This window comes from Petromyzon marinus, chromosome 27, assembly GCF_048934315.1.
Source record: "Petromyzon marinus isolate PM22_M1 ecotype Great Lakes invasive population chromosome 27, UKy_Petmar_22M1.pri1.0, whole genome shotgun sequence".
Lineage (NCBI taxonomy): Eukaryota > Metazoa > Chordata > Hyperoartia > Petromyzontiformes > Petromyzontidae > Petromyzon > Petromyzon marinus.
This window is the reverse complement of record NC_133693.1, coordinates 8,654,906-8,682,839: the sequence shown is the minus strand read 5'-3', so window position 1 is coordinate 8,682,839 and position 27,934 is coordinate 8,654,906. Positions and strand designations below refer to the sequence as shown.

Below are 27,934 nucleotides of genomic sequence, written 5' to 3'. Positions count from 1 at the left end.
TATGCATACACTTCTACAAACCCGGCTATCCGAGCTGAATTCTGCAACATTATTGGTGAGTGATATCTGGCCGGTCCTGCCTACATACCCACTCCCCCTAACAACACCTACGACACGTTTTAGGAGGCCTTCATCCAGTGCAGGAATTACATTAAACCGAGGTGCAAATAATGTGTCTGAGCATTTGGATGTAACAATAAAACCATTTATTGATCTTCATTGCAGCTTTGTTTCCTATTTTTGGCTGCCTCTGAGTGATAACGCTCTATTTTTGGGATTCCCGAATAAACGCCGCTCAAGTTTGTGCTGTGAGCCACAGGGCGGGTTGCCAAAGTAAAAAAAAATAAGAGAGACAGAAATAAAAGAGTATCCCTCCTCTCCGAGGTTTATGGAGCATTGCGAGCTCGATGGTCACAGTGTAGTCACAAACGACCGTCTCCAGCAGGATTCTGCAGTGGCCAGCCGTGGAGTGCGAGGTCAGCAGTCGGCACTCTTTTGAGGCAGAGCCAAGGATGGCAGCTCACTTTGCCCCCCCCCCATGTCACCTCGCAGATGAAACCCCCTCTAGGCTAACCGCCATTTCTCACTCCAGCCCAGGACCTGAGTTGTACCACAAATGTAAACCTGGCTGCTTTGTGCCATCTCATTTGTATTGATTGTCCGATCATCTTTGTACAGTTAACTCCATTAGCCTAAATGTAACATGAGTATTGTTTGAAATAATTTAACCACGTGTGGGCACAATTTTACGGATTAATTTAGAAAAAATAAGATTTATTTTGATTGAATCGTTATGTGCCTTACTGCTGCCATCTTGGTTCCTGGATGTTTCGTTATATTTCTGTTCTTGAGATATATATATATTTTTATTATTGAACACGTACTCTTGGCAAAACAACATTATTGAAAATTTGACGTGCCTAATTTTAATGTCATCCTGCTATAAGAGATCCATGCCTCAACGATCAACACAGTTTAACGGCAGCATACATCAAACGGTAATAAAGGATCAACTTCTACCCATGCTTTGGGAGTCCCATTGCCACAGCGCAGGGAGGACGCGACGCTTCATCATCTCGGCTTGCAATATAGGAGCCCAGCCAAGAGACGGGGTTGGGTGGGGGGTGGTAGGGCGGGACAGGGGGGAAGCGCAACTCACCGGCCGTTCCGGCACGGCTCAGAGGCACACACGTCCGCGTGGATGCCGCAGCGAGCGCCCGTGTAGCCGGGGAGGCACTGGCACGAGTAGCCGCCGCCGCCCGGCCGGTTGGCGCACGCCGATTGGTGCAGGCACGGGGTGGACGCGCACTCGTCTACGTTCTCGTCGCACAGCGCCCCTGAGGAGGGGGCGTGAAAGCGGCAGCAGAAGTGCCAGCGGCAAGGCAGAGGTGCTTGGTGACTTTGGGTGGCCCCCCCCGCCGCCGCCGCCGCCGCCGCCCCCTCCCCCCCCACGACTCTTCTATTTCCTTGAATATTCGGTATTCGAAATTCACCTGGGCGATCATAAAAAAATGTTTATGACCTTTTTGTCATATAAAATATTTGTTTATTCCACATCCTCTCTCACATCATACATTGCAACATGCTGACATTCCGGCCGGTATTGCCATGGGCATTGATGGTATCAGGGGGGTTGGCCAGGTCATTGCCGTTCTGGGTTCAGATATCTAAGACTGGTCTAAGGTTTAGGAATGGACCCCATGTTCGTGTGGTGACTCACAATTTAAAAATAAGTACCACTTTGTGGGAAAGGCAACAGCAAGAGTGCTATTGATGAACTGACCCCTGCTGCCATTGTTTTGTGGATAAGAACGCGGGACGTTGTGTACACAGGACCGCATGTGCACCTCGACAGGCAGCTGTCTCGTGCGATGCATTGTGGGTTGGGTGACTGTGTGATCAATGCTACTCGATTTCACTTTGTGCACCTTAATTTTGGAACGTGCCTAAGGGAAACCCGTATTTGAAATTTCTCGAATTAAGACATAGCTTAGAAACAAAGGCTCCAAAAATGTGTGCATTATTTTTACTTTGTGAAACCTTTACATTCACAATAATCCATGGCAGTTGACATGCCAGTTTTGCAGAACAATTAAAGCTTAAGTGAGTCATAGACTCTTGCAATTTTGCTGCCATTTTTTCTATAAGTATACTTTTTGGCAGTTTCACATTAAGTATGAGTACTTTTTTGGCATAAACTACATCTGTTCGTGCATAAAAAGCACTCACGTAGAACAAAATATCAAATACTTTGCACACACATAAACCTACCATGTGCTTTTGTGTATGCATAGTTGAGTTCCTAACACTGACCAATAATGGCCAGAAAATTGGCAGCATTTTCCTTAGCTCACTGAGCAAGACCGTAATTAAATGATTGAATGAAAAGATGTGTGGAGACGAGGCCAGTAGTGGCTGGTAAAGTAAAAATAATAATGAAAAATGTGATTCTACATGCTTTTCCTATGGTTTCTGATTCCATTCATGAGAAAAAAAAGTAACCTTGGAAAATATTTACATCATGGGACCTCCTTTGCCAGTACCAAAATATAAGAATAGGTTTTCCTCCTTTTTTCTGGCAATTTTTTAAAAGCCTTTTTACAAGGAATCATGTCTGGATTAACCACAATACGTGTGGTCAGAATGCAAACAAAAAACATACTCTGATAATATATGCATTGTCCTTGAAACTGATTGGCCCACACCAGAGACAGCTTTCTCTTGAGCCTCGTCGTGCACAGGACCGCCAAAAGGCGTCCTCTGGTCTAACGCCTTTTGGCGTCCTCTGGTCTAACACCGTTTGAGACGAGGCTCAAAAGAAAGCTGTCTCTGGTGTGGACCAATCAGTTTCAAGGACAATGCATATATTATCAGAGTATGTTTTTTGTTTGTGTAGTGAGTCCAACTCAGTCGCAGACATTGTTCCTTTTAGAGGCAACACATTTATTTGTAACACGTCACACAAAGGGGTAACTGCCCCTTCACCAGGTACAGCCTAGGGTGGTGGCCACCCAGCTAACTACGCTATACAGAGGAGTTACAGCTACGAAGGGTCGGGCCCTCACTCGGGTCCGCGACCACGTGTTGATGCCTCGTAGGACGTAGAGCTTCCAGCATGAGACGTAGAGCTTCCAGCTTGTAGGATGCAGCGGCCCCGGTCTCTCTTCGGGACCCGCCTTATATCCCCCCTACGGGTCGGGGCCGCTCCGCCCCTGGCCCCGCCCGCCTTCTGGAGCCTTCTAGCTCTCCCTCTGGAGCCTTCTAGCTCTCCATCGATCCCTCTCGAGAACTCTCCATCGATCCCTCTCGAGAGCTCTCCATGGACACGTGATCACCACCTAGTCCCCCCACCTGGGGCCCTCTCTATGGACACTCCGGATCACGTGTCTGCAGGGTCAACCAGGGTGCTATGGCCCGAGGCAACCCTGTCCTTGGGCTGACACCCTCCTGCTCCCCCTCGTGGGAGACTGCACTGCACGTAATGCCTCGTGCCTGCGCTATCCCAGCACTCACCAAGCCCCGCTAGGGCTGGTACTACACCCACCACGCGGTGTACGCGATAACAATGCATCGCACGCCACGGCCCTTGCGGGCCGGCACCATACAGTGACATTGTCACTACATCTGCATTCTGATCACATGTATTGTGGTTAATGCAGACATGATTCCTTGTAAAAAAAAAGTTTCAGATTTGTTGCCAGAAAAAAAGGGGAAAAACCTATTTTTATACTTGGAAACCATTCTTGAAATAAAGCCACCCTCAGTCAAGACTCCACAAACAAACATGCTCGACTACATTACGCGCCATTGCTATCAACAAAGCAAAACGTTCACCTCAAACACCCTCACCTCTTCACACCTGCCAACACCAAACAATACAATAAACAATAATTCTGTAAACTATAATTTGTGGGCACCATGCTACTGTTCTTCATTTTGTACGGCTGCTGTTGACGTGGAGCTATAATTTTACACTAAAGTGGTTTAGCCAGATAGTTGCGTCAGGAGTAACGGAATGGTGCATCGCTCTGCTGATGCCTCCTTCATCTATGTGTGAGCCGGGCTGTGAGCCGGGCTGTGTTTATCAAGGATGGATGGCATTGCACTTCACGTGCAGTGCCAGCCTCCAGAGGATAGGGGGGGAGAGTGCCAGGTATTGTGGAAGGGTTCACAGGGGGACGTGGCACTATGTATGAACCCGGAGGCCTGGTGACCGAAGGTACCAGCCCAGGGGCGCCCGGGACCAGGACCAGGTCCCTCTCGAAGGCTCGAGAAGGGAGGCGTGGCTAGGGGCGGAGTAAGCCCCGGGACTGACAATATAAGCCAGACCCCTGAACGGGTCCGGCTGCTGTTGTACACCTGAAGACCTGAAACCGTCACCCTGAAGAGCAGCCCTGAAGACAAGACCCGGACCCGAGTCGGGGTCCGGTCTCTGATAGCCTCCCCAGTTGTGTTAGGGCCTCGTTAGCCCGGAGGGACTACCTCCTTAGGTTACCTGGTGGAAGGGGCAGATACCCCTTTGTGTTAGGGCTTTTGTTATTGTTATTATAAACGTGTTGCCTCCAGAGAAGTCTCTCTCTCCATTTGTACCCACTACATATGTGAATCGGGCATTGAGTCGTTCGTTATTTCATGGTCTCTTCTGGGTGACCACAGTCACACACCTGAGGATTTTTTTTGTTTATTTTCTATTCGTGCATCAAGTATCCACATATACTGCTATGGTTTGTTTGGATATGGTTTAGGCTCGCTCATAAGCTTCGCCGAAGACGGAAGCTACCATGTCACTTACGCGCTCTAAAATCTGCAATGGCCCAGTATAGGCTTAGTGCCATTTTCCCGTACAATGTAGGATTTTTTTTAATAAAATTTGTTTGATAATCATCTAAAATGGAAGACCAATTAAGCTGCACTATCTATTTTCCGAAAGTATGGTTAATCATAAAAAAATACCTAATATTGTTAGCCAATTTATTGCAGGGCAATGAAACAAAAATCAGAATCTGGCTGCCGCATGCACAAATCAGCTTAACTCTTGGGAACAATGCCACTGGATATTTAATGTCCATTTTATAGCTAACAGCTGCAGGAACAGAACTCGAGATGTCTACAAACGTTTGGGTACAAAAAACCCTAATCACATGAGTTTTTAGTCCAAGGGGTAGACAGATGACTCGGGATCAAAGCAATGAGCCAGCACCTTTGAGATCTCGGTTTTGAGTCATCTGCCCAGCCACCTGTGATTAAACCACTTTCTCAAGCATAGCGAGTTGAATTTTTATTTAAAGCTTTCGTGACCGCAGGGATTCATATTCTTGGTTCTTTCTACGTGACTTTACCGAAAGAACCAAGAATACATAGCGAGTTGATGATCTCATTCTGATTATCAGCGACTGTTTCATTTTACATTCTTCCGCGGGGTGTTCTCGAATGCGGGTTGGTGCACCGCTCTGAATGTTCTGAATGAACCCTTTAACTCGTGACACGACACCGACAGCACATTTGGAATAACAATTTGTGGGGCGAGGGGGGCAGAATAAATTAAAAGAACGCTCATCTACCGCTCCCTCCTGCGAAGGTTTTCTGGCTTGGTTGGGAAGTTGGGATTGTGTGGTCTGGCATGTGACCTAATGGACTCATTTCTTTGTTTCGTTATTGCTTAATTTATTTTTCATTTTAGATTTTGCTTGGTAGTACGGTTTTCATTTGCTTTGTATGTAAGCGTGTGTGTGAGTGTGTGTTCTTTTGCACCGTACTTACCTCCGATTAGCACAGTTGGCTATGTGCGGTGCGAAATAAATTCAATATACATAAATACATAGCCAACCGCATATATGGGATTTTTTGCTTATATATAATTAATGTACAGCGTTGTGGGATGCTGTTGGCATGAATGACTATATCAAATGAAAGTATTATTATACATGCAAATACTCAACAGTATCATGAATAATAAAATAATAACTGACCAACTGGCACTGTGGGGAAAAGCACCCTACTCACAATCTGAAGGTTAATAGCTCAAATTATCGCTGATGGTTGGCTCACCAAATCATATACCCAAGGTTGTTAACATTAATAACTTGATCGAGAGTGAACACTGGCTTATCCTACCAAGACATTCGAATAGAGTATTGAATTTCCACGTCTGGCTCAGAAGAGATAATAACAGTTGATCACCAGCCAACACGCTTTTAAATTTGGGAGCCCACTTTGATTTAGAATTTTGACAATACCTTCCAAGGCACATCAGAGTGCATGTCCCCTATATATGTGTACAGCATCTTGAGATGTGGTCGCATTGTCATATTTTATTTTAAAAATGTAAAAATAGTCAAGGTAAATTGATAAAAACATGGAAATCGTTTCCATAAGGCCTAACTGGGTATCGCTAAGCCTCCGGTAATTTATTAACAATACACTTGCCACAAGTGCTGAAAACTTCAAAATTCGCACCTGTCACAACATTTACTGTTTTTTTTTTATGCGAGACATAAATAGTGGCAAACGTGAATAACAGGGCAGTCAGAAGACCAGGTGTGGGAGAGAAGATAAGGGCAAAACTGACCAAGACAATTTCACAATGACTAACAAGTTGCAGTCATCTACTTTAACGTACTGCCTGTAATTAACTTTTGCGCAGGTCCATTATACATACAACACACGTCAAAGACTATAATAGGTTTTGTTAATTAATCCCAGAGATGCAATTTATTTAAATACTGCTGTTTCCTTGGGGAGAAATTAATTATCATCAGGCCACAATTAGCGATTGCTCGTTTTTATTATTTTAATGTTTTCATTTATAAGTGTAATTGTACTGTCCACTCTATTGGTCGTAAAAAGGTCACGAAAATACATCATTTAATATGTAAATTGAACAGCTGAGCTTATAAACATTGACAGAATGCTACATTCTTTTCACTGTGCTGCCAAAAAACATCTGACTTGCATTACTGAATTACAAAACGTAATTAATTTCATAAGTAATGTATTTTCAGTGGTGATATGAATGGTAAAATATTAATTATATGCACACTGGCAAATATGAAAGAATATGTGTCTCAACTCAAGTAATTGAAGCTAACATTTGCTCATTAAATATGTGAATAACTAATTAAACAATTTATGACAATTTACAACAGATGAATTTATAAATATATGAGACACATGCACATCAATATATTGAGATAATTTTTTAAAATAAATATATATTTGTAAAGGTAATTATGAATCTGTCCTATCATCTCCTCTGAGTTATATTGTTTTATTGATTTAAATGAGGGTGCCATATTTTGTTTATTATGTCTGCGTTAAAATGAATTAAACCACTTTCTATATTTACGAAACCTCCATGTGATATAGCACTGAAAAAAATCGAATTTTCTTGATCCTTGCAAAAATTGATCCGAGATGGAAGCAAAACATAAAAATCCTTTGAAGATGTTTCAAACCTATATTAAAGATTATTACAAGTAAAACAACGTTGAACTCATCAAATGCGTTACCGTCTAATATTGACTTCATTATGGCCATGATGTCAACTTTGCTATGTAACAAAATAAATTATATGATATATGTTGTTACACTTGCACACAGCATCTGGGAAGTACAACAAAAAATCCCCGCTCTTCAATAACTATTAGAACATTCACAATGTTGCACAATTGACCATGGCATTTTTAATCATGCATTACGTAAAAAAATAATTTCTTGCCCACCATTCACTAGAATACTTTTAGAAATATTACATATTACTTAAAATGTATCCCAAGATGTAATTATCTTATCTGTCTTTAAGTTTGATAATGGTATGGAAATAAATTAAGTCATCTTAGTGTTACTTTTCTCTTCACAGTTTTTTTTTCACAGTTTAAACTTAAAAAACTATTAATTCAGAATAACATTTACATGACATCATATGCATTATTCAAAGAACATTAAAATTACACAGTGGTTCAAAATGCTATAATTCTCATTCTGGTTAAGATTTGTTTAAAGATTCATTATTATTGGTCAAGCCATCTGTGCATGATTTTTTGTTCTTAATGCACACACACACACATATATACACCCAGAACTAGACGGCGGAACAGGCAGCCTAGATAGAGCAACACAATGAACACAATGACATTAACACCTCGGCCACATTGGCGGCGTGATAACAAAACCAGCCGAACAAGCCGGTGCATTACTTGCCCATTCTCATTAAAATTGAACAAGCCCGACCACACGACCTGTTATAGTTTTATGTATTGTATTTCTCTTGTCCAAGAAAGCCCTATGTGATTAAAAGCCCATTTTTCAAAAAGGAGTTGTTTGATAACAGCAATGAGCACGCAATTTTTCACTTGAAAACATTCGGTGTTTAGACAATTTTGAATGTGTAATTTCTTCTCATTTAAAATGCAGGCCATTTTTTTATATTTAAAAATACACCTGTGTTGAAACAATACATCCAGGTGATATGGGGGGGGGGGGGGGGGTAGAGTGCACAACTTGCTATTGGCCGTTTATGCATTCTGAACCCAGTTCAGGTTCATATTCAGTCCTTTATTACTCAATACAAGGAGTACCACTTTGCAGAAAATCAGCAGCGGTTGTCCAACGGATAAATTACCACTGGCAAAGGATTGTGGATTTTCCACCTCTGGCTCAGGGCTATAAAAGTGTTCTTTGGTTCTTTCGGTAAAGTCACGGACACTTCAAGTCTATAAAAGTGACGAGCATATCACCCCACACACATTTAAGGATAAAATCCGTATCGATTTTGTATTTAAACACATGTGTTATTATCAAAAACAATTATTTAGTTTCAATACCAAAAATAACGAATATGTAATCGATTCTCCAATTGGCTTATTTTATCCAAGGAGTGCCACGGTGGCAAGATGTTAACAACCTTGTCTGAGATCGTGGGTTCGATCCCGACCCTCACACCTGTATATTTGGAATTTGCATGTTCTCCCCGTGATCGCGTGGATTTTTCTCTGGATCCTCTGGTTGTTCCCTCCACGTTTAGAAACATGCATTTAGATTATTTGGCTGCTATACATTTCCAAGTGATAAACCACTTAATTGAGCTATCAATTGTGGTCAGTCACTTCTGAAAAAAGGCTATACAGCTCAGTGGGCTTTACCTTGTAAAATAAAACATAGTTGAGTTTCTAGATCAATGCGTCACAGTGCCATTTCCTTCACCAAGACAACCCCTGGAATAGTTCTAACTCCACCAAGCCTCATCAGCACATTGTGGCCTATTAAACAAATGCCACTGTTGGATACAATAATTGTTAATCAACGCTCTGGATATCAACGCCATGATTCATGAACATGATAAGTTTCATGCCAGCCAGTGCCACCAGGTAGGGTAAAATCACGCTCCTGGTGCCAAGGGCTATTCATGAACGTGAACGGACATGCAGGACGGTAGTGGCACTCAGCCCTCCTGTGCTGTGGCCCAATTGTAACATCAGCCCAATAATCATAATACATCCAAAATGTTGCAAATGGCATGCAACAGTTTATTATGTTTATATTCCAAATGTTAGCTCCACTTGAAGTCTTCAGATTAATCATGTGAAAAAAGCAAAGTTTAGAATAACTTAAGGTCCACCTTTTTAACATTTCTAGTCGATACTCTTTAAAACCAGTAGAAGGACCAGCCAATGACAATAGCAGGTAATAGGATAGCATGGTCGGAAGGAAGCTTAAAACTAGAGTAGAGGATTATGAGAATTTGGTGGTTTAAACTATGTGTCTGGTCAGGAATACGAATGGGCTACTGTATGTTGTGAGGCAGACATTTCAACAGCAAAACACCACATGGAGTCAAGGCCTAAATTTGCCAAATTTGAACATTTACTGCAATGGTCACTTTCATATGGATGTTTGCCTTGTAGAGTCCTGACATTTTATAAAAAGTTATTTATGAATTCTCCAGATCTTAGGTATATCAGCAAAGTGGCACTGTATGCTTGGTTCTTTCGGTAAAGTCACGTAGAAGGAAAATAATAAAATAATACAAATAAAACAATAAAATTCTCACGACGTTTCGATTGCAACACAAGCAATCGTCATAATCAGTTGTGAAAACCACAGCAAGAAAATTTGAAAAAAAAACTGCCACTTTTTTCAAAATTTCTTGCTGTGGTTTTCACAGCTGATGATGATTGCTTGTGTTGCAATCGAAACGTCGTGAGAATTTTATTGTTTTATCTTTTTAATATTTTATTGTTTCCCTTCTACGTGACTTTACCGAAAGAACCAAGAATATGAATCCCTGCAGTCACGAAAGCTTTAAATCGAAAAAGTGGCACTGGTTGGAGCGCTAAACTTCCATTTGGAAGACTGTGGCTTCAAATTCTGTTTGGCAATCAATTCAGCTCACTATCCCTCTAGAGCTGATAAAATAAGTACTATACCACTTTGTGAGAAGTCAACAATGGTGGTTGCTTATGTAAAGACTGTCCCCACCAAATAAATGTCGAATCTCCAAAACCCGTTCACAGCTGCCAAAGGCGATGAGTACTATCCCAATACTGATTCCGGCATGGAGATGATCCTTACACTTTGGCTGCAGCAGATATATCCAATCGAAATGTTCAAAATAAACCCAAATAAACATGCACCTCTGATTAGCGTGGTTGGCTATATACGGCTGAGAAAGAAATTAAACATACATGCGCACATGCACAGGGGTCATAGGTTGCATAACCATATGCTTAGACATTATAACTCAAAATATTTCCACCAACTGCAGGGAAAACAACTTGATTCCTAAAATGCTGAGAAGTAGTTTTCCTATTCTTAGCAATAACGCCTTGATGTGAAAAATACGATGTTTCCGTTGCGAGGTTTTCCAATATACAGCCAGCTTTCGAGCGTCAAACATACATATTTATTATAAACAAGCCATGAATCGCCATTTTGCTAAAAAATAAAGTAAATAAAATGAAGAGAAAAATACTCCCCATAACAGCTCACGGCATCATACATCTACCCACAGTATTACTTTTGTAGTTTGTGATATAATTTAAAATGTAATGAATGTCAAGGTGGAAAAATTACAATAAATAAAACCTTTAAAACAAAGGTTATTATTTTTTTCTTTTTCTCTCCAGCGGGTTGCAACAGGCCAGGTCTAAATTTTTGCAACAAATGATCATTTGTGCCATTTTGGCATCGCTCCAAGTGGCAAGTGAGCTTTTGGGGAAAGAGTACTTTATTTTATTTTGCTGAGGAAATGAAATACTACAGCTATTTACCAATGGCTGCAACTAGCACTGCTGGCAGAAAATAAATGGCTTTAACACCCTGCAAATATATGCTAGCACAAAATGGGTACACCCCATTCTTATTTTTTTCATATATGCTAGCATGGTCTCTCTCCCCTTTGAATTCTCTGGAGAAAATATTGCATGTTCTTTTGTTGACCCGGAAACACTTGTTTTACCTTGGTGAAATGAAGATGATATATCAATTATTATTGTTCATTATCGTAGTAGAGTATTGTCACCGATTGTGGAAATGGCCACTGCAGAAGCCTTCGCGTATCGGTGTTTACACTGAGTTCTGACGTCTGCTATTTCCCTGCGTTGTTGGATGACCAGGCTTGTGCAACCATCGTGTTCTAGGTCAACCTCTTTAGCGTGCCTTTGGTGCACTCCCCTCCAGTGCCACTCTCAGTAATTGTTCACCATCCATCATGGTTATGTGGACAAAGTATTTTAGTTTTGCCTAAGAAAATTCCGCCCGTGAGAAACCAGGCATCGCACCAAGTTCTGTGAGTTTTGTGCAAACTAACCCTATACATATACAGAAAAACCTTGGATTGCGAGTAACTTGGTCCGCGAGTGTTTTGCAAGAAGAGCAAAAATTTTAGACCAATATTAATTTGATAAACGAGCGAGGTCTTGCAATACGAGTGGTACGTATACGCTTTGTCTGCCGAGCGTCACGTGATCACAACTGATATACGAGTGCTTTGGATTACAAATACGTTTCCGGAACGAATTATACTCGCAATCCAAGGTTTTACTGTATATCATACCCACAGAAGTTACAAATGAAGAGTTGAATGTGACAGATTTCACTTTTCTACTTACCCTTAATTTTTTTTGATTCAGCTGGGTGGCACTATGAAAAGGCACTTGACTAGTAGTAAAACGGTCATAAATTAAAATCCCATCCTGTCAATAAACTGAGTATCAAACGTGTGAGGAATGGTGTTTGTTCTATTCGGATAATCGTACTTGCCATAGGGATGAGGAATTTCCACCACTAGTTCAGGGCCACAAATGGAAATGAACACTGCCCAATGTTCATTTTAGCATGTAAACCCTGAACTGTTGCAAACATCAGAATTACCTGTCAACAGATGCTGCTGATGATGTTGATGCCGATGCAATCTTATTCCTAACAGAACAAAGCTATGCATATTTTGTCATATTTTACATACACACAGGACATCTGAATGAAAATAAATATGAGGCTCTTTGAGGGTAAGTCTATCATAACAGATACAACGTGTTTTTTTTCAGTCATTCAATATCCATGTGCAGAGGCTTTCATTTGTTTTAAATTTTCAAACGTAATTTTAGTTACTATGATATAAATAATGAGTAGTGCCTCGATTTGTCCACATTTAATAAAAAAGGTCCATAATTAGATGAATGCATTATTGTTTTATGATGCCTAACAGTTACACTAACCGTTCATCATTTCCCAAGTTATATAATTAGGACAACAAAAAAGCACAATGCATTGCAACTCAAAGCGTGCTGTGTGATCGCATGAAGCGTGCTGCGTTGCAGACAGTCAAAAGACTCCACAAGCACCCACCCAACGCTTTGGGAATAGGGTGCATGCAAATGCGATGGAAATTAGCTTTGACAATGTTCCATAATTCGTAAACAGATTCCGAATTTAACCCATAATACTCCTTATGCGTAGCAATTTATCAAAAGCAATGTGACCATCGAAGATTGCCCATTCGGTGATATCCAAATTGATATCCAAATACGTCAAATTCATGACCACAGAATTAATATTAATTTTTTCCAAGGGAACATTTTTATATGAAGTCAAAATAACGTGTCATGTGGACAGTGAAAGGAAACCATCACTTGAAACTGTTTTCAAGGATAGACCTGTTGTTACTGACGTCAAGATAACGTAATTGAAATTGAAAAACGCAAGAAACTCGTGTTTTTGAAGAGTCTGCTGCTTGGCAGTTAACGTTAAAAAACGGTGGAGAATGAATGTTTCCAAGAGTGATGAAATTGTGGATAATATCGGAAACAGCCAAGACACCTATTGATGCATCGTTTGTTGCAAAACAGGTTGCGTGCAAATGGAAGTGAGAGTAACCGTCATGGAGGTTATCATTCTAATCTAAAAGTGTTGGGGCACTTTACACTAATTAGTGGTCATGGGCGCCAATTGGTGGAGTGACATCACTTGCGCATGGTGTTGGGTCAAAGGTGAGGAACAGATCTAAGGTTCTGGGCCAATCTGAGACACAATCTGGCCTGTGAGTAGCACAGTTAACTAATTGTTCAAGATTGTTCTTAATTTGAAAATAAATCAGCTTCACGGCCAGCATTGTTTGTGGCGTGGCTTTCTTGCTGCCATGAACCAGTGGATATTAAAGTGATCAAGGACAATGATTTCAACACGATTATTAAAAAAAAGCCGTACTGCTATTAGGCACATACCTTATTAAAAACAGGGTCAAATGTACTTTAGGATTACTCAAAACTCAGTGATAAAAAAACAGCCCAGGCAATAAGCACAAGCTTGCTTATAACTTTCTGTCTCTCATTGTAATTCCAAGCGTGCATATCCTCCGTGGTTGTTTGCACGCTTCTACATTTTTTGCACACTTGGCATTCTTTGCACTTATTCCATATTCTTCTCTGATATCCACGTTCCTCATCCATGTCCTCGCAGGTAGTAATTCATTTCCACAACAACAACAACAAAATACCTCGGAGGACGAACGCATGTTGGAAAACATTGCCAAACCCATGGATATGCGTGCTTTTCTTCCTTGTTAAATATATATGACACCAGCACAGTGGGGACATGTATTAATGAGTCAGTATTAATGACAGCTAGACTTCGAATCTGCATTTCACCTAGGGTTTCCATGCCTCAATAGGGTAAGTCAATACAACAATACATCTTTATTCAGGAGTTAATTAAATAATGCTATAATGCACCACCAAAACAGTTTTAGATTTTATTGCGATATTTTCACTTATACAAATTTCAATGCCTAAAATAACACAACGTGCCAGTCTATGATGAACAGATATATTTGTGTAAAATATCTCACGATTATTTAACCATAATTAACGCAACATTAAGTTAATAATTCGTGAAATGTTAATGTGTCTCTTTTATAAGTCAGCACTTGATCAGTCGCACAGTAATTGCATCAACATTTTGTTGCGAACAAATCAATACAAATAAGCTGCAAGCTTTAACTCAATTTGTTGTTTTATAAAAGCGTTTGCTTATCTTCATATGCCAATCAATGCACGGCAGACAATTATGTGAACAAATTACAGTTTATATTCTTAGTTTTTTCGGTAAAGTCACGTTGAAGGGAAACAACAAAATAATAAAATATATATAACAATAAAAATTTTGTTGTTTATATATATTTTATTATTTTGTTGTTTCCCTTCAACGTAACTTTACCGAAACAACGAAGAATATGAATTACTGCAGTCACGAAAGCTTTACATCAAAATTACAGTTTTTTCAACCGTAATCATGTGTTCATTAGTGTGCCACCATCCCATGATTCAATTGTTGACGTTCAAACTATTGCATCTACAAAGACATACCACAAATGTGACTAGAAAACATATATAACACTATTTCATATATATGTAACAGTAAATGATCATTTTATGAGAAAAGCAGAGTGGATCATATATTATTTTTATTTTAACAAAGAGTCTTCAACGGGGGCTCAGGCATCAAAGCACTGAGCCATTACGCTCTATGGTTAGAGAACAGGTTTCAGACACCGGTAATTTAAATTAGGTTATCTCATGTTCATCATCTCAGCCTGGTCACCATTGCCCCCACCCCTCCCCCTATTTATTTTTGTACTTCATTACAGCTCTGAGAATGTCCAGGTGTGAGAATTAAAGGACATTTGAAAACACCTTACTGTTCGGGCATCTGGGTAAATGTAGCACCGCTCCCTCAGGATGTGACTCATGATGGTTACTTGAAGGGATCTCGAGAGTAGATCTACGATAGCTCTTTGAGCGAGCGGGCTGATTTCCAACACAGGGTTATGCACGGGACTGTGTGATTCAGATTTGAAATCAAATCCTTGGATTTGATTTGATTCAGATTTTACTTGTTTTCTTATTACAGAATGATACCAAGAGCATGATTGGATTCAAATTGGTTGAAATAAATACAATCAAGAGTTTTACAAATATACAAACGTGGAACCCTCTTGTCGCAGAATTACATTTTGAAACACCTCTATGAGGATATGAGAATTTGTTTTCTCCCTTTTTTCTGGCAACAAAATAGGTGTTGAGATGTTAAAACACCAAACTGAAACCTTTTACAAGAAATCATGTCTGCATTAACCACAATACTTGTGCTACCATGATGTAGCTGCTCACCCGAGCTCTCATTACTCTGATAGTGCGTTGTCTTTGGGCTGTACGCCTTTTGGCGTCCTCTGGTCTAACACCGTTTTGAGACGAGGCTCAAAAGAAAGCTGTCTCTGGTGTGGACCAATCAGTTTCAAAGACAATGCATATATTATTAGAGTATGTTTTTGTTTGCATTCTAACCACAAGTATTGTGGTTAATGCAGATATGATTCCTTGTAAAAGGTTTCAGTTTGGTGTTTTAACATCTCAACACCTATTTTGTTGCCAGAAAAAGGGGGAAAACCTATTCTCATATTTTGGTACTGGAAAAGGAGGTCCCATAATGTACCTCTATGAGGCTTTGTTAGTTAAGTAACGGACATTTGTTAAAGTTTTTACTGCTTTTGAAATGAAAAAACAATCATTTTAAATGAAAATGCTTGCCCTCCAATCTCCCAGCAATTTAATGAATTAGCACAATTCAGGACTGCAATCCAATTTCATAATCGATCACTTTTTACATTGCGGTAAATGTAGGTATCCCTAGTGGCTGCAGATGACACATGAGTCCATTACATACTACATACATGTTCTGCCCCATGGTCAGATATGGGGGTGTGCTTACACAGGAACTTCCTGGTATGGTGTTGAGTTTGGTCACGTGACCAGGAAGTTACGATTTAAAGGTTCTCGAAGCCACGAGGGAGGGGTGCCAGCCATTACACAGAGTACAAAATGGAGGCACAATTAGCATCTCAGTGAAGACAGGTGCATCTGCTCATTGTGGGACTTTAAGAAGCATTGTCTGTAAATTCGTTTATGTTTATATGATACTGGGAATGCTGTTATGTTAGGATTGCCGTTATAATGCTGTAAATGCCTTTATAATGTTGTTAAATTGTTATGATGAATGAGGCCTAGTTAACAACGAAGCTTGCCACTTGCATTATTGTGAAAGTTATTTGTAGTTGGATAAGTCGAGCCAGACTTGTACCCATGTAACTTTAATGCGATCTTGAGAGCAAGGATGAAGAAGTATCTCATCCACAGTTCAGTGCTATATGCAGCACTGTACATTTAGGCTGCAGTATGGTGATTACACAAAGTGACCTGATTTATTACAGTAGCTTATTCTCTTGTATAGTTATTCAGTGTCCATCCAGGACCTATTGTTGAGATTCATGTTATCTAAGACAATGTTATGATGCTCCAGTGTTAATTCATTGTATTGATATTGCAACTGTAGTGTAGTAACTCTTTACACCCAGGAGACTTGTAGAGCCAGACAGAGACGAGGATTCTTACATAGGGCTGCTTGCCGTTTATTCACAACTGTTACACACTCTCTTATACACTCCATTTACACTCTCTACACTCGATGCTTACACGCGTCAGAACTCAGTCCTTTTTGCGGACATCCCTCAGCTATCTACGCCCCGGTACGGCTTCCCTTATGTCTACCCCCTCGTCCGCCCTGGGCGGGGGCTCACCCATCACCGTCCGGCGACGACACCTCTAGCCCTTCTTCGGCTGGGATGTCTTCCACGCAGACTCTCGTTCCCCTCACTCTCACTCCCGTACGGCAACCACCTCACTCTCCCCACGGCGACCTTCGCCCTCGTCCCGGGGTCCCCCTTAAGTACCCCGCCACCTCGATGACATGACGTCATCACTAACGTCATCCCACTCTACAGATGACAGATGTCACCCCACTACTCCTCTACACAAGTATTAACAGATGCTGTATTTTGTGCTGTGTTTTTTCCATCAGTTTTACCTCGTTCTATTAATTAAATACGTTGGAGTTGGATGTTCACCCTGGCTCTGAAGGTTTATTGAATGCGAGTTTAACTACTCGGATAGTGGTGCAACGCAGCGCACAGCGAGGCCGAGACAATACATTAAGATAAAATGTACTTCTCTATGGCAAGAGTAATTCTATCTATCCTTCTCATCGTCAGTGTAACAGACTCAAAACCTTCTAATACGGGCCAATCAAAATAATACACACTATCAATATTATTTATGACTGCATAATCACCATTGGCATTGAAAAAATCCTGCATCAACAGGCAGACTAAATTACAATATACGAGCTTTGTGAAGATCGTAGAGATGGGGCCTTAGGATTTCCTCAGTACTCCCAACTCATGTACATCTTGAGGGCCCCCTTTTCGATTTTTTCCTCCTGGCCTTGAGACAGCTGCATCCAAGAACAAACTGCTTTGTGTTTCAACCACCATTGTAAGAATCTCATTAAAAATACTTCAGTGTCTCCCGAGCAAGGCCATTCCATTTGACGTGTCTCACTCGATCGCCACTTGCAATTCCTGACCATTAATATTCGGGTCCTATGGAGCGCCTCTTTAAAAATGAGGTGGCTATGTCAAAATTGAGATTATAGAGGGCTGTCCTATGCATTGAAACAATGTCCCCTCTGGAATCATCTTGGAGATTCAGATAATTAATAAAGGAGATTGAGGAAATATTGAAAGCATATTTTGGGAGCTGATGTATAGTACAGAGATGGATATTAATTAAATAATAAATTGCTTTAGGTTTAATTTTCATTGCTCACTAGCATAAAAAAAAGAAATGTAGGCCGAAAAGCATGCCACTTAAAATATGAACGTATTCCATCGTATTAGTTTAGATCCAATTCGGAGTGTTTTTTGTCAAGAAAAATATTCCACATTCGTACCTTCTCAAACATATACCTGTTGTTGCCTCACAATGCGTTCCACAGCCAAGCATATTGACATGACAATTGCGGAGTCCTATTTATAAACCGTTGACATGAGTAGACTGGTGTTAAAGAATCCCTATAGCGACTAAACCGGTGACTCGAAGTGTCACAGTGTGGGCAAATGGAATGCTACATTTATTCCACACGTGCGCCATGCACTTTCTCGGAGTGAATCCCTGAAGTGCTTCAGAAACTTACACGTACCTGCACATATTTACAAACGTCAGAACACGCTTCTGGCAGGTGTAAAACATGTAAAGGATTCAAGGCACGAAGCACTGCGGGTAATTAAAGTAGATATCTCAATGAAAATGGTGACATCGTCACAAGAAAATGTCTCGTAAGTATGGGACTAGGTGTAAGGGGTTTAAACTATGAAAATATTTCACGGAACTAAATTTGACCACGAGTAGCGGGAAACATGATGGCATTTCCTAAAGTACGGGTGGGGTAAATGTTTCTTCAAACTAAAATACAATGCGTAATGAAACTGCATTGGATGAGTAATGTTTTTCATAACATGTTTCATACCTGTAGAGATACATGCAATATTATTAAAATCCTGTAACTCCTTGACTCACAGTTGGACAAATACAGTTGAACCCCTCTTTAACGCCTATCCCTGTTAACAACTAATTACTTAACGACGGGCCTCCATCGAGCCCAAAGTATTCACTTACCGACCATTCCCCTGTTATTGACGGGCTGTTGTAGGTAGAGTAAATATTAATTAATGCATTGATTTACCATATTTATTTTACTATCATGTGTTTATAATGTTGTTAGTATCTTTATGTATTAATATCCCTTGTTTAAATATTATAAAGTACGTTTTTTGGGTGAAAAGGGGGAACTTTTGATGCTATCGGAACAAATTAAGCCTTTAACGTGCATTTCCTATACTCGCTTAACGACCAAATCACTTCACGACCGGTTTCATGGAACCAATAAACGTTGGTTGTTAAGAGAGGTTCGACTATACAGTTTCTTATAACATAGCCAGTGCCATGCTATGTCGAGTAAATACTGACCCCCGTGTAATTCATGGGGGAGTTGACTATTGCATCACCACACAATGGCAGCTTGAAGGATGGCCTCGGCTCAGTTGAGACACGACTCACTACTGACGTCAGCAGTGACCAGGAATCACCACTGACGTCAGCAGTGACCAGGAATCACCACTGACGTCAGCAGTGACCAGGAATCACCACTGACGTCAGCAGTGACCAGGAATCACCACTGATATGAGCAGTGACCAGGAATCACCACTGATGTTAGCAGTGACCAGGAATCACCACTGACGTCAGCAGTGACCAGGAATCACCACTGACGTCAGCAGTGACCAGGAATCACCACTGATGTTAGCAGTGACCAGGAATCACCACTGATGTTAGCAGTGACCAGGAATCACCACTGACGTTAGCAGTGACCAGGAATCACCACTGATGTTAGCAGTGACCAGGAATCACCACTGATGTTAGCAGTGACCAGGAATCACCACTGACGTTAGCAGTGACCAGGAATCACCACTGATGTTAGCAGTGACCAGGAATCACCACTGATGTTAGCAGTGACCAGGAATAACCACTGATGTTAGCAGTGACCAGGAATCACCACTGACGTCAGCAGTGACCAGGAATCACCACTGATGTTAGCAGTGACCAGGAATCACCACTGATGTTAGCAGTGACTAGGAATCACCACTGACGTTAGCAGTGACCAGGAATCACCACTGATGTTAGCAGTGACCAGGAATCACCACTGACATCAGCAGTGACCAGGAATCACCACTGATGTTAGCAGTGACCAGGAATCACCACTGACGTCAGCAGTGACCAGGAATCACCACTGAGACGCAGGGTTAATTGTGCAGTGAACTATTTACGACTCCATTTGAACACACTGGTAGTTTCTTAAACATTCATTGAAATTAAATATAATAACGTATTTTGAGGATTAGGTTTTGTATTCAAACAAAAACAATCAAATTGCACACTCACTACCTACGATATTGATTCCTAAACATCATGGGGCCAAATATAACAAAAGGCCGAAAGACACATCTTGCAAAAAAATATATTTAGTAGAATATAGTTGCATGCAATTCACACATGCTAGTGTGTACAGTGGGTGGCACATTAAGAATGATAGGCAACGATACAACATTTAAATAGCTTTCTCTGCAAGGGGTTACTTTTTTCAGTTCTCCTCACTCGAAACTAATGTATTGGCTGCTTTCAGAACAAGCCATTCAAGTGTTTTCCTTTCAATATTTCAATACACCACTGTAAAGATAGGACCTACAAATTGGGCTCACCAATTATTCCCATTTTCTCCAGACAACTGCCTACAAATGCAATTTCCTTGTATTTAATTTGATGCTCAAAAAAGTAGTTTTCCCCACGAAGCCAGAGAACATTGAAATTGTCTTCTCAGGTGTGAAATAGCTTCTAAGTTATAACAATAAATAAGGTTGCTTTTAATATGTAAACATTATCATGTATCAAACTAAATAATGTGCCCCGTTATCTAATGCATGAAAACAGAGACTGCAATATGTAGGAACTGCAATGTCGGAACTCCGTGGGTTTTCAGATATCATCCTGTAGCGCTAACATTCATGAGGTTCTCAAACCATAATAAGCCATGGTCAATGTGCTGATGAATAAAGGCCTGCCCAAGCTACCGCCACAAGGCATTATTTAGGAAAACAAAACATCAAACAGATAGTGATGAAGGACACAAATTCTGGCATATTTTTTTCTTAAATTGGTGAGTTAAAAATGTTTATTAGCTAAAATGTTCAACTGTTTCACATATATAATTACACTTCATAACAAATACCACGATTTATAATTAGCAATATTGTTAAAAGCTTTGTTGATTAGCTCCATACAATGTAGACTGTGATTGGAGCGGCCATTAATGTTGATTTTCTATCTGGTTGGACTAGACGTGAGAAGAAATATGGCTGCCGGTTTTGGTGGCCTAAATTAGTCCACAAGAATACACGCATTTAAGTGGGTACAGATGTTTTTGTTGTTGAATTTTTAATGGTGGAAATTGAGATACACACTGAGCCTGTGCATAGATGCCAGGGGAGCCTAAAATAAGCTAATTGATTGTCACTATTTTGGTCGGTGTGTACAGCACTCTTTTTTATCACCATCTTATAAACCAATTGTTTCTCAGATGGTGATTAAAAAAGCAGTCACAGCACACTAAGTAACGACTTCAAGTGGCCGTTCTTACCCTACACTAGATGGCCCTCGACATCCTTAAAATAATATTTTGCCACGTGTAATGGTGCATCGATTAATATATTAATATTTATTCTTAAGCTTCATGATACATGCACGAAATATTGCATGCAAGAATTGATTTTACATGTTTTATTATTACTATGGATTCATGTATGTTGTATGGAGAGAGGGTAGAAGGAAATAGCACAGTGTCCAATAAACCCAACGCCTAAGTTGAATTCAGCAGTGAGTGACAATCTGAACCGGCCCAGGTATACTTCCTTTATCAACATCCAGTGTGAAGAATGGTCAAACAACCCGCGCAACTACCACGGCATGGGGAAACCTCCATCCAGAATGGTTGACAGAGAGCTGCACATTTTTATTATTTCTCGACCTCTGACATGGGCATTAGCTCTTTGCATGATTCTTCCACATGCAAAATAGCTTTCCAGCGAGATATGTGTCAGCATAATTAGAATCACTGTGCATAGAGAAAGGTCTGAAGGAAAACATGAATTAATTAACTCCGATGAATTTTAAGAAAACATAGACTATATAGTGCCGTCATAAATGTGTGCGCGTGTGTGTGGTGCATGTTTTGGGGAGCAGTAGTGTAGCGGTTAGCGCGCTGGTACGAACCTAGTGACCCGAAATGGATTCCCGCTCACGGCCAACACCAGTGACGATTATCTGAACCGGTCCTGAGCTTCCCCTAGGTCGATTCAGCCTCAAATGAGTACCTGGTGTGGTGTGTAAACACCGCCACTGGGGAGACAAAGGCAGACGGGCGTGGTGCTGACCACCCACCACCCCTTTGTGTGCCGTGCCGGCCTTCATAGATGCTTGCTAACAACACTTGCCCCAACAGTATGTTATGACTATACGGGGGATCTTTGTCTTGTGTGTGTGTTTTCATGGTGTATGTTGTGTGTGTCACCCCCACCCTCGTGGTGATTCACTGTATTTTCTAGATCCAGGGTCACGATTCGATAAAAATGTAGATTTTTTTTTGACGTTGTGGAAAACGTAATGGCCATGAGTGGCTGCAGAGGTCACGTGAACTCATTACACACTACAACATTTAAAAATAAAATATTACCATATTATTTTTTTACACGCCTGCATAAATGCATGTGTCGTGCGCTTATGATAATATGTAAATGAAATCGTTCAATTGATTTAATCGATCTATCTTTACACCCGAATGGCATATGTAAAAAGACACACACACCGCTCACCAACACGTCTGGTAGAACCATGCACTCTCGTTTCATTAAAATGTAAGAAAACAAATGTAAACACAAGTGATAATGCAGGAGAGCAGAAAAAACCTGGCAAAAGATGTTTGTTGGAATGTAGTATAAGTCACTGGAACGCTCGTATATACAGTGAGGGAAAAAGTATTTGATCCCCTGCTGATTTTGTACGTTTGCCCACTGACAAAGAAATTATCAGTCTATAATTTTAAAGGTAGGTTTATTTGAACAGTGAGAAACATAACAACAAAATCGAGAAAAAAACGCATGTCAAAAATGTTATAAATTGATTTGCATTTTAATGAGGGAAATAAGTATTTGACCCCCGCTCAATCAGAAAGATTTCTGGCTCCCAGGTGTCTTTTATACAGATAACGAGCTGAGATTAGGAGCACACTCTTAAAGGGAGCGCTCCTAATCTCAGCTTGTTACCTGTATAAAAGACACCTGTCTACAGAAGCAATCAATCAATCAGATTACAAACTCCACCATGGTCAAGACCAAAGAGCTCTCCAAGGATGTCAGGGACAAGATTGTAGACCTACACAAGGCTGGAATGGGCTACAATACCATTGCCAAGCAGCTTGGTGAGAAGGTGACAACAGTTGGTGCGATTATCCGCAAATGGAAGAAACACAAACGAACTGTCAATCTCCTTCGGCCTGGGGCTCCATGCAAGATCTCACCTCGTGGAGTTGCAATAATCATGAGAACGGTGAGGAATGAGCCCAGAACTACACGGGAGGATCTTGTCAATGATCTCAAGGCAGCTGGGACCATAGTCACCAAGAAAACAATTAGTAACACACTACGCCGTGAAGGACTGAAATCCTGCAGCGCCCGCAAAGTCCCCTGCTCAAGAAAGCACATATACACGCCCGTCTGAAGTTTGCCAATGAACATCTGAATGATTCAGAGGACAACTGGGTGAAAGTGTTGTGGTCAGATGAGACCAAAATGGAGCTCTTTGGCATCAACTCAACTCACCGTGTTTGGAGGAAGAGGAATGCTGCCTATGACCCCAAGAGCACCATCCCCACCATCAAACATGGAGGTGGAAACATTATGCTTTGGGGGTGTTTTTCTGCTAAGGGGACAGGACAACTTCACCGCATCAAAGGGACGATGGACGGGGCCATGTACCGTCAAATCTTGGGTGAGAACCTCCTTCCCTCAGCCAGGGCATTGAAAATGGGTCGTGGATGGGTATTCCAGCATGACAATGCCCCAAAACACACGGCCAAGGCAACAAAGGAGTGGCTCAAGAAAAGCACATTAAGTTCATAGAGTGGCCTTGCCAGTCTCCAGACCTTATTCCCATAGAAAATCTGTGGAGGGAGCTGAAGGTTCGAGTTGCCAAACGTCAGCCTCGAAACCTTAACGATTCGGAGAAGATATGCAAAGAGGAGTGGGACAAAATCCCTCCTGAGATGTGTGCAAACCTGGTGGCCAACTACAAGAAACGTCTGACCTCTGTGATTGCCAACAAGGGGTTTGCCACCAAGTACTAAGTCATGTTTTGCAGAGGGGTCAAATACTTATTTCCCTCATTAAAATGCAAATCAATTTATAACATTTTTGACATGCGTTTTTCTGGATTTTTTATGTTGTTATTCTGTCTCTCACTGTTCAAATGAACCTACAATTAAAATTATAGACTGATCATGTCTTTGTCAGTGGGCAAATGTACAAAATCAGCAGGGGATCAAATACTTTTTTCCCTCACTGTATGTCCTGGTCAAAGTCTTCAAAAATCAAAGCGATTTCATTTGTTGTTAACTTTTGAAATATTGCTGCATCACAGAATCATGTCACAGTTGCTATTTTTCATATATTGCAAGATAACGATTTGATCATTATAGTGAGACATGATTAACACGAGCCTCGGCAACTTTGGTTTATTAAAATTATAAGATCATAACAATTACTATGAGTATATAAACAAATAATTAATCACAAGCACACCCGAACATGTCTTATGATCTATCGTAAATAAGCAAACAAAACGTGTCAGCTCGGTGAATATTAACATTGTGCTATCATTAATATAAGGCACATGGCATTAATGCAAACGCACCTTTGAGAACATGAATAATGCATTTGCCATTTAAGACCATAAACAGGTTTATTTTTTTATCTTAACAGTTGCATTAATTTAACTTATAAGAAAGAACATCTGTTTGTTTACATTGAAGCTGGTAGATTTAATTTCTTTTGCTATCACTCCCAGACATATTTTAAGCTGCAGTCTGCATATTCCAACGTCCCCAATCATATCTAAAACTAAACTATGCTCCTTATATTTTACTGGGAGTAGGCCCACATATGTTAGCTCAAAGAAATGGTTTATTATGTGGAAATGTATAGCAGCTAAAAATACTGTAAACGCATGTTTCATTGGGATTAATTTTTTGATACACAATTTATAATCTAGGTGCACACTGCTTATTATTGGCATTTTCATAAGGTCACTGAGATTTTAAAAACAACAAAAAACCTACCTCAACTTTTACCATTAGACCCAACACTGCAAATGGGGGAAACATATAACTGGAAATATACAACGGTACAATTACTTTAATAACTCAAATAAATGTCGCATATATTTTCATGGAGCAGGGCTGAAAATTAAGTATGTCATCTGAATGAAATGCAAAAAGCAAAAAAAAGTCTACAATAAGCAATGTTAAGGTAAGAAGGTAACAGACAATTCACACGTAGCACAGGGAGATGTTCTAGTCGTGGAGAAGACAGAACAAAAGCTGTAAACGATGCAAGTGATCAGAACGATATTTGCTCGAAAAGTGTCAATGCAATAAGAATGAAAAACACGCGTTGGCAATCGCGAATAATGACGCTGATTTCAATTTCATATCATATTCTAGCTCACATAGTTTATACAGAATCAGAATATATATATTTATACTGGAGGAATCCGATGAGCTATAAAGCTATTTTTCACACATGTCCAGTCGGGGCGGTTAAGAACGTTAAAACAACAAACAATACAAAAACGTGATCGGAGTGCAAGGTACAAGAAAGGTTATAATCAAATCACGCAAACACAGACAAATAAAACTAAACCATCCCCATCCTACCAGACAAAGCCCACTGAGGTGTGAACCTATTGTTCAAAATGACCTCGCCACAAATGAAGGCTCAACATTTATAGCAGCAAAATAATCTAAAATGTGGAGAGAAAAACCGGAGGCACTGGAGAAAAAAATCCAAGCGACCACAGGGAGAACATGCAAACTCTAAATATACAGGCGTCAGTGTCCGGATCGAACGCCCACCTTCTGCATACCAGGCGTGGAAGATAACATCCCACCACAGTTGTGAACGTATAGATGCCAACATTGACTCGAACAAATACTGCAATACTTACAATTGAAGCAACCGTATATTGGTAACGTTCCAGCATTGCCAATAACATTAAACGCTGTCATTGACGGAAATGCGTTTCAGATCGACAAGTGAGAGTACAATGAAAGGCACAGAGTTCTACAAGGGTTACTCGAACCAAAGCACTTGGAATGCAGCAACAATCCTATTCTTTATCCTCCTCTAATGAAGGCATACTTTAGACACTTACAAAATGGTTAAAGTGCAGTTGAATGGTACAGCCACTGCAAGGTTTGGTGCTCTTATTTCTTTACAGTGCAACTGGTGGCACGCTGGCCCGCGCTATATGAACACTTAGCTGCAGATACAATGTTGCAATCCCCCAAGCTTCCAAAGATGCTATTAAATAGCTTATTCATGTCAAATGTCCCACTGCCATATGAAAGAAGAACTCAGCTGTTTAACTATAACTGTGACTGTGATGCACACTCACCTGTGAACCCAGGTATGCAGAGGCAGCGGTAGCTTCCTTCAAGATTGATGCAGGCCCCACCGTTTTCACAAGGCCTCAACTCACATTCATTGACATCCAATTCACACAGCGGCCCATAATAGCCGGCAGGGCAGTGGCAACGAAATCTGTCAAAAATAAAGACCGATGAAACATGAAAATAATTATTTTACAAACTAGGCCCAGATACAGACACACACACATAGTGACAAATGTGTCCATACAATTACTATAACCAAGCAGCCACTCACACCCAGCACGTTTGAACTTTACCCAGTCAACATACCTGTTGTGAAGATCAATGCAGGTTGCGTTGTTTTCACAAGGCATAGACTCACATTCATTGATATTAACTTCACAAAAGGTCCCAAGAAACCCATCAAAACATAAACACCTAGAAAAAAATATTTCACAAAGTTAGTGTGAGCGCAGGCATTGTAATAGGATGTACAGTGTACAACAAGCTTTGTTATCTCAGAGAATAGGTGAGTCGCTCAATGCTAAAAAATTAATAGCTCCCTGAATTAGCATTATTCTACGTGCTATTGTGTGAGTTTACTCTACCATTTGGTATTTCACAATGAGAACACTTTGTACAATTGTCCTTTAGAAAACAATAGTTGCTGGTACTCAACTACTATTGTACAATAAGTCAATTAATACACAGACGCAGAGGAAGCACGTTAAATAGAACAATACAATTATGGAATAGAATTACGATGTTTTTATTTTCTGTGGGGTTTTTTTTGTTGGATGCAGATGGTTCTTTTTACTGTGTCCACGAAATATTTATTTTGAATGCCACAGCATTATTAAACTAAATATTGACAAATGTCTTGGGTTGTTCTTGTAAAAAAATAAGCCTGGCGTAACAAGCAGGTTATACTATCAGTATAAATTGCCAAAGATATTAAGATGTCTGCTGTTTGCTCCTGTGTGTTAATGGAACGTTTTTTTAAAAAAATAGCATAGAATATATAAATACGTGCATACATCATTGGAAAGTTTTAAACTGTAATAAGGGAATGTATTTCTCAAGCAATTATCTTTAATAAGCCACATTGTGTTCCCATTACAACAGCACCAATCACGCAGTATGATTGGCATTCCTTTTTCTAGAATTAATAGCTTCATGACTGCCTTAAGCACATACAGTAGGAATATACAGCAGCCTTTATATTCTCCCAATTCACTAC

At 40.4% G+C, this 27,934-nt stretch overlaps 1 protein-coding gene across 6 annotated transcripts in view; it reads right to left on the bottom strand.

The window, feature by feature from the left end:
• The window catches only part of EYS (eyes shut homolog), a 539,265-nt gene that overhangs the window by 124,506 nt on the left and 386,825 nt on the right, over positions 1–27,934 (bottom strand). For all 6 annotated transcript variants that reach the window (XM_032961555.2, XM_032961552.2, XM_032961557.2 and 3 more), the window contains 3 exons: positions 27,025–27,132; positions 26,721–26,866; positions 1,160–1,337 (listed from right to left, as the gene is read on the bottom strand). In XM_032961555.2, coding sequence (XP_032817446.2) covers positions 1,160–1,337; positions 26,721–26,866; positions 27,025–27,132 — 432 coding nt within the window. The remainder of the gene's footprint in view (positions 1–1,159; positions 1,338–26,720; positions 26,867–27,024; positions 27,133–27,934) is intronic.